The following is an 18,583-nucleotide window of genomic DNA, read 5'->3' on the forward strand; positions in this document are numbered from 1 at the left end:
AATATTGTTAGAAACTGTCCTCAATATAGTATTATAAATGCTCCTCCATTACTGAGAGGAATGAATCCTAGAGGGCAACACAGTAATAACCTGTAGCAAATAGATATTGCTTATATTTCTTCTTTTAAAAAACTATCTTATGTACAGTTTTATTAATATTTATTCTTCCTTTTGATAGGCCACACCTTTGCCTAGAGAAAAGGCTAATTGTGTCATTCAACATCTTATTGAAGCTTTTAATGTTATAGGCATTCCTAAAGCAATTAAAACTGACAATAGTCCTGCCTATACATTTACTAAATTTCAACAATTCTTAGCATTTTAGAATATTAAACATACTATTAGAATTCCATATAATCCACAAGAACAAGCAATTATTGAACGCAGTAATTGCACTCTGAAAAATATGTTACTTAAACAAAAGGGGGGAGAAGAAAGGAAATTATTCCCTAGAATTATGTTACACAAAGCTTTATTTACTTTAAATTTCTTAAATACAGGAGAAGATAATTTGACTGCTGCAGACATTAGATGAGAAGTAACGGTTCTAAGATTAATTAACCTATACATTATAAAAGTGAGTTGAATCAATAGGTACCTAGTGTAGTGCAACATTGGGGAAGAAGGTTTGCTTGTGTCATTGCAAAATCTGGTGAAGTCCTTTGGAGTCCTGCTTGCAGAATTAAACTAACAACAGGAATAAGAACAATAGATTCTTTCTATATCTGCCCATTGTTGAGATGGAAGAAATGAATTTCAAAAGAAGAATCTTAAAGGTGCTGCTGCTTGGTATTGAAAAGGCTAAAATACCAAGTTGGGTTCAACTTAAAAAGCTGATCTTTAATGGTAAAAATATGCTACAAGCTACTAGAAAAAAAAAATGCTACTAACCTGTTTTTAGCAATGATTGCTTTGGTAACAATTCCGGTAAGTAGAGCTGAAAATTTTAGTTAATAGGCATATGTTCCTAATCCTCTATTAAGTAGAGCTATTCATTAGGAAAATAGTGCCTTTCCTATTTTTGTTAATGACTCTAATTGGCTTCTAGGACCTTTTAAAGATTTTATTTATTTATTTATTTTTTACAGAGTCAGAGAGAAGGATAGATAGGGACAGATAGACAGGAACGGAGAGAGATGAGAAGCATCAATCATCAGTTTTTCGTTGTGACACCTTAGTTGTTCATTGATTGCTTTCTCATATGTGCCTTGACCATGGGCTTTCAGCAGACTGAGCCCCTTGCTCGAGCCAGCGACCTTGGGTCTAAGCTGGCGAGCTTTTTGCTCAAGCCAGATGAGCCCGTGCTCAAGCTGGCAACCTCGGGGTCTCGAACCTGGGTCCTTCCACATCCCAGTCCGACGCTCTATTCACTGAGCCACCGCCTGGTCAGGCTTCTAGGACCTTTTAATGATAGAGGTCCCTTAGCACCTTTGAAAGAAGGCATAAAATTAGAAAATCATACAACAGAAATTGAGGAATTACCTATATGTATAGGACAAGAGCCACATTGTTTAAAAATAAAAGCTCGCCTGACCTGTGGTGGCGTAGTGGGATAAAGTGTTGACTTGGAAACACTGAGGTCGCCGGTTCAAAGCCCTGGGCTTGCCTGGTCAAGGCACATATGGGAGTTGATGCTTCCTGCTCCTCCTTTCTGTCTGTCTGTCTCTCTCTCTCTCCTCTCTAAAATGAATAAATAAAAAATATTTTAAAAAATAAAATAAAATAAAAGCTCAAGCTTGGCTCTCTATTGTCAAAGAACAGTAAAGGAGATAAAAAAAAAACGTTTGTTACAAGGATATAGATTTAAAAGTAATACATCTGTACATAAAACGTTATAGATTAAAGCCCTCATAGCTAGCTCTGCCCAATTTAAAGGGCAGGGTGCTGACTTAAGGTGGCATAAGAACAATAGTTTAATTACAGCTAGTGATCAAAGTAATCATACTAGGCCCTGGCCGGTTGGCTCAGCAGTAGAGCGTCGGCCTGGCGTGTGGGGGACCCGGGTTCGATTCCCGGCCAGGGCACATAGGAGAAGCGCCCATTTGCTTCTCCACCCCCACCCCCTCCTTCTTCTCTGTCTCTCTCTTCCCCTCCTGCAGCCAAGGCTCCATTGGAGCAAAGATGGCCCGGGCGCTGGGGATGGCTCCTTGGCCTCTGCCCCAGGCGCTGGAGTGGCTCTGGTCTCGGCAGAGCGACCCCCGGAGGGGCAGAGCATGGTTCCCTGGTGGGCAGAGCGTCGCCCCTGGTGGGCGTGCTGGGTGGATCCCGGTCGGGTGCATGCAGGAGTCTGTCTGACTGTCTCTCCCCGTTTCCAGCTTCAGAAAAAATACAAAAAAAAAAAAAAAAAGAAAGAAAGAAAGAAAAAAAGTAATCATACTATCATATAGCATAGAGGAGGGATGTCACCTCAAGCTCCTCATATAGAATTTGGTTCTATACAATATCATTTGTGGAAAGCAGCCATGACACTTAAACATATGTCAGTGTAGAAAGGAAAAATCTGGAGAAATTATCCTTCTAATTATATTATGTTAATCTTTAAGAAAAATGAAACACATTTTATATCTGCTTGTGTTAGATTGCTTTATATGTTTGTTATAAGTGAAACCAAATAGACAGCTGAAAATTATTTAATAACTTGCAATAAGAGTGCTTTTTATACATGTATTAATTCTTCTATTCCTTTTAATAAAATAGTCAAAGTCTTTACATTTTAAGAACCTGAACAAGAGTCTAGATTCCAGTACAGATGCATCAGATGTGGCAGGGTTCCCCTTCCATGATGCTGTTACAACATCTTATTAAGTCCTTGAAGCGAACCAAGAGACTGGTTGGACTGATCATCGCCATCATTATAGGACTAATAGCTGTAACCACGGCGGCTGCTGTATCTGGAGTTACATTACATCAAAGTATACAGACTGTGGACTTTGTGCAAAAATGGCATGAAGATTCTGAACAACAGTGGACTTCTCAATAACGTATAAATAGTAACATTAATACTAAAATTAATGATTTAGAACAGACTATGATTATGTTAAGAGATCAAATTGTGGCCCTGGCCGGTTGGCTCAGCGGTAGAGCGTCGGCCTAGCGTGCGGAGGACCCGGGTTCGATTCCCGGCCAGGGCACATAGGAGAAGCGCCCATTTGCTTCTCCACCCCTCCGCCGCGCCTTCCTCTCTGTCTCTCTCTTCCCCTCCCGCAGCCAAGGCTCCATTGGAGCAAAGATGGCCCGGGCGCTGGGGATGGCTCCTTGGCCTCTGCCCCAGGCGCTAGAGTGGCTCTGGTCGCAACATGGCGACACCCAGGAGGGTCGCAACATGGCGATGCCCAGGATGGGCAGAGCATCGCCCCCTGGTGGGCAGAGCGTTGCCCCTGGTGGGCGTGCCGGGTGGATCCCGGTCGGGCGCATGCGGGAGTCTGTCTGACTGTCTCTCCCTGTTTCCAGCTTCAGAAAAAAAAATGCAAAAAAAAAAAAAAAAAAAAAAAAAAAAGAGATCAAATTGTTAGCCTGCCAAGACAAATTAAGCTAAAGATGTAATTAGAATGTAACTACTTTTTGTGTTACCCCTATTTCTTAAAATCATACTTATTTCCCTTAGGAAAATGTTAAAAAGCATTTGTTAAATCATGATAATGTAACTAAAGAAATCATTAAATTACAAAGACATATTCATGAAGCTTTTCAAAGAAAATTAGAAATTCTAACATGTCAATCTATATTGAAGGGATTAATGGATAATTTATCACAATTAAATCCTATTGAATATATTAAGGAATTTTGGGGATCCACTGTAGGACTTTTTATAATAACATTCATTCTATGTTTTCTTTTATATGTAGTCTGTTGACAAATCAAAGCAAGAGAAATAAGGGATAAACGACAGAAGGCTGTGTTTTCTGTGGTGCTTCATAACATTCAGCATAAACAAAAAGGGGGAAATGTAGTGGAATAACCCATTGCATGGCCTTGGATGGGAACACAGCCAACAAGAAAATAATGTTTGCTAAGAAAATTGTTTTGTGACTTGAAGGCGGGTCACTGAAACAGGTCTATGTGACTGAAGGCAGTTGCTGGGCTTTTCTCAGTAAAACATTCTCATAAGATTTCTGTACTTTCCAAGGTTATCCCTTGAGATAAGGAGAGGAATGTTGTAGAAACCATAGAAGCAATAGCAATTAATGCTTTCTGATATTATGTTGTTACTAAGCTATCTTGCAGGTGCACTCCATGTATCTTTAAGTAAAAGTTACACTTGATGTTATGCCAATTTCTCAGTAAACAAGCTTTTTGAAGTCTTGAGAATAAAAATAGGACACAGCGAGAACTCGGGGCCATTTGCCTGAGCGAGTAGTGGTCCTTTGCGAGTCCTTGATGATTTCGTCTGCTGATCTCTCTCTCTGCGCCTCCGACTCACAACAACACTTTCTCCTCTCTAAAATGAATAAAATAAAATAAACAATTGCTAATTCTTTTTCTAATTGTTGACTTTATTTCATGTATTCAGTGTCATTCGATATTATTTTAAAGATAGTAATTAAGTTTGTTATTTTTCCTCCTTTTTGAAAAACATTTACTGATTGATTGATTTTAGGGAGAGAGAAACATTGATTTGTTTTTCCATTTATTCATGCATTCATTGGCTGACTCTTGTATGTGCCCTGATTGGGATCAAGCCCACAACCTTGGTGAGTCAGGACAACGCTCTAACCAGCCGAGCTACCCCACCAGGGCCTCTGTTACTTTCTCTTATTAAAAGTGAAAACTGGCTCTCTTACTTTCAGATCCCTCAGTGATTCTTCTTTGAGTGGCCATTTTCCTTAAATTCAGGCATGCCTTTGTTTATCTGAGAGGCTCTGCTGGCCTATCAGAGCCATCAGGAACCTGGGTCTCCTCTTACCCAACAGGTGTGCCAGGCCCTGGGCCCTGGCTGTGTGGTTGACCGCAGTGTCCACCTCGTCCTGGAAGCGGTCGTGTCTCTATCTTTGTCAGATATGAGAGGACTAGATCGGGCTCCCGATGCTGTTGGCATCCAAGGCAAGGGTTCTTAAGATCAGGCAGCACTGGGAATCTCATGATGTGCTGACATTCTGATTACACGTCTTGGAGTTCACAAAAAAATAACTTTTGAACAAGCCCAGTATCCATTTCCATGTTATCTGAATGATAATTTTATTTTTCAGTCTTTAGCTTACTGTAGAATCTGCTCTATCATTAAAAATTATTCTTTTTCACTACGTGTGTATAAAATTTATATTATTTGTTGTTGAACTTTGCTTCAAGGTTCCAAGCCCTTCGATCCCTGAGTGTACTGCATTTAGTTTGTTCGCTTATTGTCATTTCTCCTGAGAATATGAGCTCAGGAGTCCTAGGAATTGAGTGCAGGTCCCTGTCAGCTTGCCCCACTTTCCCGCACACGTTGGTGAAGTGGTGCCTTGTTGAGAGAGAATCTGTGGGATGTTTCAGAACTCAGTGGTCTTTGCGGATGTGCTGTGAACTTCACCTGGGAGGAGTGGGCTTTGCTGGATGCTGCTCAGAGGAAGCTCTACAGAGATGTGACGCTGGAGACCTGCAGTAACCTGGCCTCAGTGAGTAAGGATCATCCCTTCCCTTAGATTTTAGGGAAGACATTTCTTACAATTTTTATTTCTTATTGGTCCAAGGAATAAAAATATATTGAAAAAAGGACAGACACAGTTCAAGCCTTCATGGACCCCACCTAGAATCAAATGGCTTTTCCATAATCAAGTTTTGTGTACTAAATTGACTTTTTATTTCTTTTGAATAGAAGTCTGAGGGTTTTTTAAATTTTATACGTGACCATAGTTTTTCTGGTTCATTGTGAGGCGGTGGGAGCAGCCTTATGGTTTCTGCCCCCCAAGAGTGTGACACTGTGGTTAGTACACATTTGACATGGTGTGTCACGGTCCAGCCACGACGAGTCTATTACGGAGTCTTCGAACGGGAAAAGGTACGGATTTGAAATAAATGGTAGACAGGGACTTAAAGATATATATATACACAGATGGGTTCAGGAGGACGCCACGGCAAACAGTCTCTACTGTTCCTTAGTTGTAATGTCCCTGCTCCCGGAAACACATCCACTTTTATTCATAGAAAAAAATGTGGTCCATCAGCTATTCAATTAAGTTTCCAAGGCAACTCAAAGACAACCCCCACCATACCATACAAATCTACTTTACACTAATAAGAAACTAGCTTCCTGCCTCGTCCAGAGAACATGGGTGAGACAAATGAGAATCAGGTGTAGCTCTTTGTTAACTAGGCAAATGAGGTGGGATTTGGGCCCAGCACCTCTGTCCAGATTGCAAAAATACCCTGTTTATTTATTCAGTCCCCAAAAATGGTGATCTTGCTGCAGTTACACCCATACTTACCCATCCTCAAAAGCCTTGACACTCGCAGTAGCAGCCCATCTCATGGAACGTTTGCTCCCCTCCACCCTCTCTCATGATGAGCTTTCCCCAAGAGCAGGGCAGTGGCCACACAGTATCTGATCTCCCAGCGGCGCTGGGACTGTGAGAAATGCTGCATCTATGGCCTTGGGGTCTGAACATCAGGAGAGGAACAACCTTCAGGAAGAACAAATTCTAGACAAGGGGATGATATTTCTTGGTAACATGACTGTCTGTGTTGGAGAAGGATGACATTCATCCCTCCTCACTCATATGGGAAGACTTTCTGTATCCCCTTGTGTAAGGGGAGCATTTGGGCACATGCTTTTTGCCTATTTCTTTCCTACTTTGCTTCTGTGATCATTATCTCAGATTCAGTCTCCATTTTTTTCGAAGTATTTCTTAGTGAACAGGCTGCCATTTGGACCCCATTTTCCTTAATATTGCCAAAGTCCCAAATAGCCAAAGTCTCAGATTATTTCTTTCCTTACATATCCATTCTTCCTTATAGAATGTTTACACATTTTTGGATCAGTACATGAACATAAATTTACACAAGGTGTTGTGGACCGTAAATGGCAAAAAGCCATTGTTGATTCGAGGCTTAGCAAAAGGCTAAGTTCTCCCCACTCTATCTCCATATTTGGCTTTGATGCTGAGTATTTGCACCCACACTACTTGCTTCCTTGGGTTGCTGGAAGGAATATACATGCCCTTCCTCTGACTTTTTGTTTCAGATGTTGGTAGATTTCACTAATGTATCCTGTTTTTGCCTTGGGAGAGTTCCTGTCTTAGCCTTGGATGTGCAACTTTGTATCAGGGTCCTTGATTTGCATATGGCTATATAATAAAGCAAACTGGGGCTATGGGGCACTCCAATACTGCCAGGCATGTTGAAGAGTCCTCCTGGTCCCATCGTTTTTGTTTTGATAAGTGTGTTTCCTTAATTCTGCATCATTATTAGGAGCCGCGCTGGTCCACAGCAAGTGGCACCTGAACAGATGAGTGAGTACAAGGAAACTAAAACTGAAGGAAGGTGACAAACTCCCCAAAGTGAAGTGCGCACAGAGAGTAAAGAAAGTTTTTGGGGAAAGTGTAGTCGGGCGTAAAAGATTATGGGACAGATAGGGTAAAAAATAAGGGACCTTTATGTAGAAATGTTTCTGTATGAAGACAAATCGTTGTCTGAAGAGTATCAGGGTGAGCTGGAAACAGAGGGATGTGAATACGAGGATACCTTGGAGTCTGAGGATGACAGGGGCCATGAAAAATCCATGGCTATGGCTGCCTTAGCCGCGGGGCCTCCACTGCCCTCAGCTTCTTCCTACATTCAACCCTCTGCTCCTCCGTTCCCTTATTGGATGATTGCGGAGTCTATAGCTCAAAATCTGGGAAATCCCCTCTCCAACAATCTATAGACCAGGCTCAAAATGTAGGGGAAACAGTAAATGATGGCTTTACCTATTTTCCTGTTGTAGAAAGACAGGATGATACAGGGAGACTAGTGTGAGAACATGAACCTGTACCTTTTAGAACTCTGAAAGAGCTTAAACTTGTTTGTGTTCAGTATGGGCCTACTGCCCCTTTTCCACTTGGTTTATTAGATACTATTAGGGCAAAGGCTCTTCCCCCAAATGACTGGAAGGCGATTGCTTGTGCTTGTCTCTCCGGGGGGTGATTATTTGCTGGGGAAGTCAGACTTCCATGAAAAGGCCGTAGAGGTAGGGGAGAAATCTCAGCATAGCCAACCTGAGCCGCCGGTTACAGGGACTATAGAATTTGAGAAAGGGTAGGAGATTCAGGTATTAGGAAAGTTACAGCTTTTCTTGTCATGATCTGATTTTCTTTAATGTTTTAACTATGATCTTCTGAACTATCATTTTGTTTCTTTCTTATTCTTTGCCTGGAAATTGAGGCAGGGGACCTGTTGAATCTGACTATAGAAAATATCCCAGCAGCTGCCGAGAGCAAATTTTCTCAGGGAGATTTTGTTTAGTCACATCCTTCAGTCCCTCTGTCAGAAATTGCCCTGACTAATATCAGGCAGGCATCTTTCTAATCTGGATGTGCTCTGAAATCCTGGGTTTCTCTCTGGTTTGTCTGGTTCATCTAATTCTTGTTTCTGTTTAGTCTTTGTTTAATGTCAAAATGTGTCCATTTTTAAGGCCTGAATTAAGGGTTTTTGCATGCAAAAATTGGAAATGCTGGCTCTAATATTTAGAAAAAATAAAATGTTTTTAGAACTTGTAAGGAGCATTCATTTAAATTTAAATAGAATAGAATGTAGATCCTTAAGACTTACTGATTTGGTTAGTGCATTGCGAGGTGTGTTCAGAGTTAGGAGCCAAATAGCAATTTAAATATTAGGATTAGTCAAAGTTATATGTTATACTTGTGTTTTTTGTGTATAAATTGTCCTGTTATATATAACTGAGTAAGGTCATACTCAGTTAGGCAAAACAAAGGAATTGAGCAAAATTAAGCAGGGCCCTAATAAGTCATTTCAGGAATTTGTCTCACAGCTAATTCAGGCAGTTAGAAGAATAGTATAAGGGTGCTAATTCTGCTTCTCAGGCCATGTCCTGCAAAAGGGCCCCAAGAAAATTGGTGATTTGGCTCTTCTGATTTTTCCAATTGATTAAAAAAAAATAGGTCAGGAACGCCTTGAAATGGAACTAACAATACAAGGGCATAAATTTAAAGGACTTTTAGATACTGGAGCTGATGTATATGTTATTGTTAAGCCACATTGGCCTCCTTCCTGGCCAACACATGCAGCAGCCACAGAATTACAAGGTATAGGGCAGAGTAAATCCCCTCAACAAAGTTCTGGGAAGATTAAGAAGGTCATTCTGAATTTTTTTTCAGCTTTATATGCTCCCTGGATTGTCAGTTAATTTGTGGGGTAGAGATGTTTTGAAAAATATGGGAGCATTACTTGTCAGTCCTAATAATTTAGTCAGCACTCAAATGCTTGATCAGGAATTTTTTGCCTACTAAGGGACTAGGGAAATAACAGCGGGGAATTCTCACCCCCATAGAAGTGGCACCCAATACCAGAAGGTGTGCATTAGGATATCAAAATTTAGCATAGGGGCCTTGGTAGCTCCTGCTACCCCAGTAAGGCATTGTGCAGACCCAGTTACTTGGAAATCAGATAATCCTGTATGGGTAGACCAATGGCCCCTTTCTCAGGAGAAACTTAAGGCAGCTGCTCAATTGGTACAAGAGCAGGTACAGCTTGGGCACATTGAACCATCCAATAGTCCATGGAATATGCCTATATTTGTCATTAAAAAGAAATCAGAAAACAGGAGGCTATTACAAGATTTGAGAGCAATAAATAAGACTGGAAGTTATGGGTCCTCTCCCAGCTAGGACTCCCTTCTCCTGCTGACATTCCATGGAATTTTCACCTTGTAATTATTGACTTGAAGGATTGCTTTTTTTACTATTCCTTTAAACCTGCATGATTGCAAGGTTTTTTTTTTTTGTTTGTTTGTTTTTTTTCATTTTTCTGAAGCTGGAAACAGGGAGAGACAGTCAGACAGACTCCCGCATGCGCCCGACCGGGATTCACCCGGCACGCCCACCAGGGGCGACGCTCTGCCCACCAGGGGGCGATGCTCTGCCCATCCTGGGCGTCGCCATGTTGCGACCAGAGCCACTCTAGCGCCTGAGGCAGAGGCCCAGAGCCATCCCCAGCGCCCGGGCCATCTTTGCTCCAATGGAGCCTTGGCTGCGGGAGGGGAAGAGAGAGACAGAGAGGAAAGCGCGGTGGAGGGGTGGAGAAGCAAATGGGCGCTTCTCCTGTGTGCCCTGGCCAGGAATCGAACCCGGGTCCTCCACACGCTAGGCCGACGCTCTACCGCTGAGCCAACCGGCCAGGGCTGATTGCAAGTGTTTTGCATTCAGTGTTCCTTCAGTTAATTTCTAGGCTCCAATGGAGCGATACCAGTGGAGAGGTTTGCCTCAAGGTATGGCTAACAGTCCTGCCTTGTGCCAAAAATACGTTTCTCAAGCTATCTCTCCAGTACGAAGGCAGCACCCTAAGGCGTACATAATTTATTATATGGATAATATTCTTATCGCTCATCCAGATAAAGACACTGTGTTGATCATTTTGCAACAACTAAAATATTCTTTGAAAGAATCAGGACTTTATATAGCTCCTAAAAAAGTACAGCAATCTTGGCCTGACCTGTGGTGGCGCAGTGGATAAAGCATCAACCTGGAAATGCTGAGATCGCCGGTTTGAAACCCTGGGCTTGCCTGGTCAAGGGACATATGGGAGTTGATGCTTCCAGCTCCTCCCCCCTTCTCTCTCTCTGTCTCTCTCTCCTCTCTCTCTCTCTCTCTCTCTCTCTCCTCTCTAAAAATGAATTAAAAAAAAAAGTACAGCAATCTTTACCTTTTTCTTATTTAGGACAAATTATTGAGGGACAACAAATTCGTCCACAGAAAATAGATATCAGGACAGATCATTTGCAAACTTTAAATGATTTCCAGAAACTATTAGGAGACATTAATTGGCTTAGACCTTCCTTGAAATTAACTACCAGGGAATTGAAACCACTGTTTTGTTTTGTTTTTACCACTGCATTCTCTCCCTCTTGAAACCACTTTTTGGTAGTCTTAGAGGCTCAGCTGAACCAGCTTCTCCTCAGCTACTTACAGCTGCGGGACAACAAGCTTTAAAGCTTGCAGAAAAAGCCTTGCAACAAGCCCAACTAAACACATAAATCCTGAAGAATCAATTACCTTACTAATTTGTCCCTCAAGTTACACTCCAATGGGACTATTGTGGCAAGCTTCAGGTCCTATTGAATGGATTCATTTAGCTGTTACTCCTAAGAAAGTTTTATCTCCATATTTTGATCTTGTTGCCTCCTTGATTATCAAGGAACGTAGGCGACTCTTGCAGCTTATAGGTTTTGAGCCTCATATTATTGTTGTTCCTTTATCAAAGGATCAACAACAATGGCTCTGGGTAACTTCCACTAAATGGCAAATTGCTTTTACAAATTTTACAGGCCAAATTGATTCTCACTACCCAGCTAATAAAATAGTTCAATTTTCATTAGTTACTACATTTGTATTTCCTAAAATAATTGTTAATGAGCCCATTCCTGAAACACCTACAGTCTTTACTGATGGGTTTAGCTCAGGAATAGCAGGCTTAAAATTGATGGACAAATTTATACTAAAATAATTTGCCTTGAAATCAGCTCAAAGACTAGAATTACATGCCATTATCATGGCTTTTCAGCATTTGCCATATTCCTCCTTTAATCTGTATACAGACAGCAAATATTTACTTATGGTTGTTTCCACTATAGAGACTGCTGTCTTAGGGACAACTGCTGATGAACTATTTCAGCAGTTTCTCCTTCTTCAAAGACTTGTATGTCAACATAGAGCTCCATGTTTTATAGGACATATTTGAGCTCACTCCATGCTCCCTGGAGCTTTAGCACAAGGGAATGCCCTTGTTGATCAAGCTACCCAAAGAAAATTATTTGGAGCAACCATGACAGATTGAGCAATTCAGGTCTCAACTATTCATCATCAGAACGCCTGCAGCCCTATGTAAACTGTTTCAACTTTCTCGGGATGCAGCACAGCAGATTGGAAAAACCTGTCCAAGGGTCTTATACTACTATCTGTCCCTTCCGATTGAAATGAACCCTCGAGAGACTCCTACCCCCCGGCCCGACATCTTTGCAAATGGATGTTTACTCCATACACCTTCATCTGGCAAACAGTCCGATGTCCATGTTACAGGGGATTCTTATTCTGGAGTTATATACATATATCCTCTGCCAGAACAGGAGAGCTACTAGCATGTTATAACTCATTGTCTATGGCATTTTTCTATTATGGACCTTTCCTTGATGTGATTAAAACTGACAATGTTCCTGCATATGTAGCAAAAGCATTTACTGTATTTTGTCAAACCTTTCAAATTACGGGTATTTCTTACAATTTTTAAAGTCAAGGTATTATTAAAGTGTACCCAGCAAATATTTAAGGTCAATTTTAAAAAATATATAAAAGGGGGAGTCATCCTGGAATTCCTGCAAATCTACCTTATCTTTAAAAAAAATTTCTTTTGAATGCTGATGAACAGGAGATGCCAAATCCTTTTCTCCTGCAAACTTCTACCCTCTTTTAATTTGATTCCAGCCAATAGCTGTTTTGTTTTTTTTTCCAAATAGCTCCAGATATTTAGGCAGATCGGGACCCTCAAGCCCCTCAGCGAGATCTTCTGAGCATGGCTTTTAAGGTGTACCAAGAGGCAGAAAAAGCCCAAAGGAGATCAGGTAAAATACTAGCTCTTGGCATACGCCCTCAAAGGCTCCAACGCTCCAACTAGACCTCATAGGACTCCATCAGGGCCCTGCTTCAATAGTACAAAGGATGGTCATTTGAGCCAAAGCCTGCCAGGCTTACATGCCTTTGCTGTGAGGAAGAAGGGACACTGGAAGGTAGGCTTCCCCCTCGCTCCTCTAAGGGAGGGTTCAGTCTCTTCCAGCCCTGCTCCAGCCACCTATGGCCTAACCTTGCCCAGAAAGCTGGGGTTTGCCACTGAAGGCTGAAGGTGCCCAGGGCCGTCAGCCCCTTCTACGACACTGTGGATGAATCTAGGGTATTTCTTCCAAGTAGCAGGTAAACTGATCTCATTTACACAAGGGCCACTTAACTATGTCTTGCCTGAATATTCAGGTTTTTTATTCTTCCCTCGAAGATCTCTGTTGTGGGTGTTGATAGTCCTATTTTCTGCTGCTTTGTTTAATATATAGTGTTTCCTTTATTCCTCCTGCCTCAATGCCCTACTCATATTTTAGGCTGGGACCTACTCCTAATTTAGAGCTCCTTTTTTCCTTTTTTGCCAATTTACAAGTTTATCTCTGCCACCCAGCTTAGTGTATCCCAAGGTTCTCCTCACCACCCCATGGCTGTAAAGCTCCAGTATAAGGCCCCCTGGGTTCATCTTTCCAATTTAAAGAAAAGGGAAGCTCCGTCTTCATGCGTGCTGCGAATGGCTTTTCCAGTCTACTTGGGTCATCACCAGCTAGAAGCAGTGGTCATTGGGACTTTGACGCTAGCTGCAGAGTGTGGAAGTGTGACAGCAATTCCAGTGCCATGTGGACTTCTCCTGGATGTGTTTCCTGGACTCCTGCTCCTGTGACAGCTTTTGATGGACTGAACTGGGGTTGGGTTGCATTTGCAGAAATTTGGAATGGTGTTGGTGCCAACTTGGACTTGGTGAACATGTTAAGGACACTACTCTTTTATGGATTCTTGTTGTATTGGCTAAGAGTTTGCTTAAAGGCTTTAATCACTGTAATGTTTTAGAATATTTGGGTATCTTATTAGTATTGGCTATACTAATTTTGTGTTTGTTCTGTATTTTTTCAGTCTGCCTCCAAATTATAATCTTGGAAACTAGGAAATCAGATGAGTGCAAATCTCAGCACACAAATTAAAAATAAAAAAGAAAAGCGGGATATGTTGTGGACCAAAAATGGCAAAAAGCCATTGTAGATTCGAGGCTTAGCAAAAGGCTAAGTTCTCCTCCCTCCATCTCCATATTTGGCTTTGATGCTGAGTATTTGCACCCACACTACTTGCTTCCTTGGGTTGCTGGAAACAATATACATGCCCTTCCTCTGACTTTTTGTTTGTTTCAGATGTTGGTAGATTTCACTAGTCCTGTTTTTGCCTTGGGGAGTTCCTGTCTTAGCCTTGGATGTGCAACTTTGTATCAAGGTCCTTTATTTGCATATGGCTATATAATAAAGCAAACTGGGGCTATGGGGCACTCGGATACTGCCAGGCATGTTGTAGAGTCCTCCTGGTCCTGTTTTTGTTTTGATAAGTGTGTTTCCTTAATTCTGCACCATTAGGAGCCACGCTGGTCCGTGGCAAAGGTCCAGTTTCTTTTCTTTTTCTTTTCTTTTATTTGTGGGGTTTTTTTTTTTTGTATTTTTCCGAAGTTGGAAACGGGAAGCAGTCAGACAGACTCCCGCATGCACCCGACCAGGATTCACCCAGCATGCCCACCAGGGGGCGATGCTCTGCCCATCTGGGGTGTTGCTCCGTTGTAACCAGAGCCATTCTAGCACCTGAATTAGAGGCAACAGAGCCACCCCCAGCGCCCAGGCCAACTCCGCTCCAATGGAGCCTCGCTGTGGGAGGGGAAGAGAGAGACAGAAAGGAAGGAGAGGGGGAGGGGTGGAGAAGCAGATGGGCGCTTCTCCTGTGTGCCCTGGTGGGAATCGAACCCGGGACTACTGCACACCAGGCCGACGCTCTACCACTGAGCCACCTGGCCAGGGCCCTGGTTTCTTTTCTTTACCCTACTATTTTCTTCCCAAGAACTTAAATTATAGACTTACTTCCAAGATATTGTAGGTGTGGTTCCAGACCACTTCAAGAAAGCCAATATCACAATAAAATGAGTAACACAAATATTTTGGTTTCACAGTGCATATAAAAGTTAGATTTATACTGTCATCGATTAAATGTGCAATAACATTATGTCTAAAAAGACACCTACATGCCTCAGTACTACATGCCTTTTGGACTTTATTGCTACCAAGTGCAAACCATTATCTGAGTCTTCAGTGAGTCACAGTCTTTTTGCTGGTGGACTCACCTTCAGTCTGTAAAAAAGGCAGCGTCTGTAGCACAAGCAAGTGATGCTCAATGAAATGTGATATGCCTGTGTGCCAGCTCTCCATTGTTGCAGCTTCTTGTACTCAAGTCAAAACCAATGGATCAAGCCCTTGGTGGAAAAACATGGAGACGGAAATATCCAATGAAGACAATATAGTAAGATTTACAAGAAATGGTTTCTGGTCTATTTTTGGAGAAAAGTGGACATTTCGTAACATCATAGATGAGCACCAAAGCCAGGAGAGGCGTTTGAGGTGAGCGGCACTCCCACAGGACAAGGGAGATCTCAGCAGGGTGTTAGACTAACTTGAAATTAAAGAAGAAGTATAAACTTAGCTAAATAATTGTGTACTTAGAGAATGTTCACCGGACACTATTTTCATAAATGTGATGTAGACATTGAGTGTGCAGAATTCAACTGGAAACAATGATTGGAAAGCCCAGATGGAAGAAACACTGGACGTTACTGTTCTGTTTGAGCTCAACCAGAGCATTAAGCCTGTTCCACGTTGTAACAGGGCAGACGGTGTGGAAAACACACCCATTTGTTGAAAATGGTAAATAAATACAGTAATCATTAACAACCATTTATAAATTATGAATAGAGAAACCCCTTATAATTATACCTTAATAATGTGCCATTTCTTTTGAACAGAAGTCATTGTGTGGAGAGTCCCTGTGAGAGTAATGAAGGTAATCAGGGTGGAGACACCCTGAACCAGGTCACAGATCTTCCTGCGGATGAGAGACATCTGACTGGAGTTAAACCCTGTGAATGCACTAAGTGTGGAAAAGCCTGCACGGATTGTTCTTTCCTGAAGAATCAGCAGAGGTCTCCCAGTGGACACAAACCTCACCTGTGTGGGGACTGTGGGCGATCCTACAGGTGTGTGTCATGCCTTCTCACTGCTGTGAACACAGACCCTGTGGAGAAACCCTATCAGTGTCAGGACACCAGGAGAGCATCTGACAGAAACATGATGAGTCAGAATAGTAAAAACTCTTGCCTGACCTGTGGTGGCGCAGTGGATAAAGCATCGACCTGGAAATGCTGAGGTCGCCGGTTCGAAACCCTGGGCTTGCCTGGTCAAGGCACATATGGGAGTTGATGCTTCCAGCTCCTCTCCCCTGTCTCTCTCTCCTCTCTCTGTCTCTCTCCTCCCCCTCTCTCTCTCCTCTCTAAAATGAATAAATAAAATTTAAAAAGGGAAAAAAAAACCTCTTTTCAGTGTAAGGAATGTGGGAAAGCTTTCACTTGCCTCTCATACTTTCAGGGACATGTGAGAGGTCGCTGTGGACAGAAAATCCACTTGAGTCGAGTGTGTGGGAAAGCCTTTATGTATGGGTGCCATCTTACACGACATGTAAGAACACACACTGGAGAGAAGCCCTATGAATGCAAGGAGTGTGGGAAAGCCTTCAGCTGTAACTCCTACCTACGAGAACATGTGCGAATGCACACTGGGAAGAAACCCTATGAATGTCAGCACTGTGGAAAAGCATTCCGATTTTACTCCTACCTTCAAGAACATGTGAGGACCCACACTGGAGATAGACCTTATGAATGTCAGCAGTGTGGCAAAGCCTTCCAGCACCTGTCATCCCTGCAGTCACACCTGAGGATGCACACTGGGGAGAAACCATATGAGTGTAAGGAATGTGGGAGGGGCTTCCATTGTCCCAAATATCAATACTTTAGAAAACATGTGAAAACACACAGTGAAGGGAAATGCTCCGAATGTACAGAATGTGGGAAAGGCTTCGATTATTCCTCATCCCTTTGAGAGCATGTGAGAACACACAGTGAAGACAGGCCCTATGAATGTAAGGAGTGTGGGAAAGCGTTCAGGGGCCCTCTTCCCTGCAGAGACACACACGAATGCACACTGGGGAGAAACCCTATGAATGTCAGAAACGTGGTGAAGCCTTCAGGCATTATGCCTCCTTGCGAAGACACGGGAGGACACACACTGGACAGATGCTCTGAGTATGGGGACTGTATTTAGTCTTTCTTAGAACATTGTAACTGTGAGGAAGCACTGGAAAGAAACCGTATGACTGGAAAGTAGGTGGGAAATTTTTAGATTGTCTCACTTACTTTGTTCATGAAAACTCAGGGCAGTAAAAAATCTTTCGTTACAAATGTGGTTTTTCTTGTAAGTGCCTCACCCAGAAGAGGAATCCCTGTGCGTTAGTTTCTAGTTCATGTTATTGATACGAACATTTAAGATGTCATTATTTTTCTAATGTCTTCATCTGTACTAAAGACATTGTGCTCTGTTTTACTTTAATTAATGGTACAGTTATATACAATTTGCCTCACTTCCATTACAATGTCTTGACTTGGGTGATGTTTTTTTTTTTTTCATGTGCAACTTGATTTTATTTTAAAAGATTTTATTGATTTTTAGAGAGAGAAGAGAGAGAGAAAAAAAGAGAGGAGTGGGAAACATCAACTTGTAGTAGCTACTTGCCTTGACCAAGTAAACCCAGGGTTTCTAACCGGCGACCTCAGCTTTCTAGGTTGACACTTTATCAACTGCACCACTATAGGTCAGGCTTGTTATATTTTAGATAAAAGTTTTTTTGATACTTATTCTCCATTATGATCTTAGTATGTGATCGTGTGATATGAGTCCTGTATTGTTGAAATTTCTCTTCGGATCCATTGCTGTAGACACTGGAAGTTTCTAACTTGATATCTACCCTCCCCTTCAGTCTGTATTACTGAAATCTTACACATTTGCTGCTGGGGAATGCCACATGTGTTCTTCACAGAAATTAAGGATTGTGAAAAGATCGGCCCTGACCGGTTGGCTCAGCGGTAGAGTGTCGGCCTGGAGTGCGTGGGACCCGGGTTCGATTCCCGGCCAGGGCACATAGGAGAAGCGCCCATTTGCTTCTCCACCCCCCCCCTCCTCCTTCCTCTCTGTCTCTCTCTTCCCCTCCCACAGCCAAGGCTCCATTGGAGCAAAGATGACCCGGGCGCTGGAGATGGCTCCTTGGCCTCTGCCCCAGGTGCTAGAGTGGCTCTGGCCTCGGCAGAGCAGCGCCCCAGAGGGGCAGAGCATCGCCCCCTGGTGGGCAGAGCGTCGCCCCTGGTGGGCATGCCAGGTGGATCCCGGTCCGGCGCATGCGGGAGTCTGTCTGACTGTCTCTCCCCGTTTCCAGCTTCAGAAAAATAAAAAAATAAAAAATAAATAAATAAAAAAGAATTGTGAAAAGATCTTTGAAGAGGACAGTCTCATCTGCTTGTGTTCGTAATTTGACTTCTGCTCATTGTCCTTGATCTTGGTTGGAAATTGGACACAATGCGTTGAGTTAAAGAGACATGTGGAATGAAAATAAAAGCTGGTGTCCCGATGGTTCCGCTGAATTGTGTGGTTAGCTTGGGTGAGGTAGGAAACTATATCCCATTGTCCTGTTCTAGGCTAACGGCACAAGAAGAGGAAGATGCAGGAAGCTTGAAATGTGGAAGTGAA

General features: G+C 42.5%; 1 protein-coding gene across 1 annotated transcript; it reads left to right on the forward strand.

Moving 5' to 3' along the window:
- Positions 1-5,460: 5,460 nt before the first annotated feature.
- Positions 5,461-17,088, forward strand: LOC136319398 (zinc finger protein 77-like). The gene is given in 7 exon segments (XM_066252676.1): positions 5,461-5,488; positions 5,491-5,591; positions 8,859-8,868; positions 15,175-15,355; positions 15,757-16,101; positions 16,321-16,949; positions 16,952-17,088. Coding segments are annotated over 7 exon segments (1,431 nt in total).
- The last annotated feature ends 1,495 nt before the right edge of the window (positions 17,089-18,583 follow it).

This window comes from Saccopteryx bilineata, chromosome 1, assembly GCF_036850765.1.
Source record: "Saccopteryx bilineata isolate mSacBil1 chromosome 1, mSacBil1_pri_phased_curated, whole genome shotgun sequence".
NCBI lineage: Eukaryota > Metazoa > Chordata > Mammalia > Chiroptera > Emballonuridae > Saccopteryx > Saccopteryx bilineata.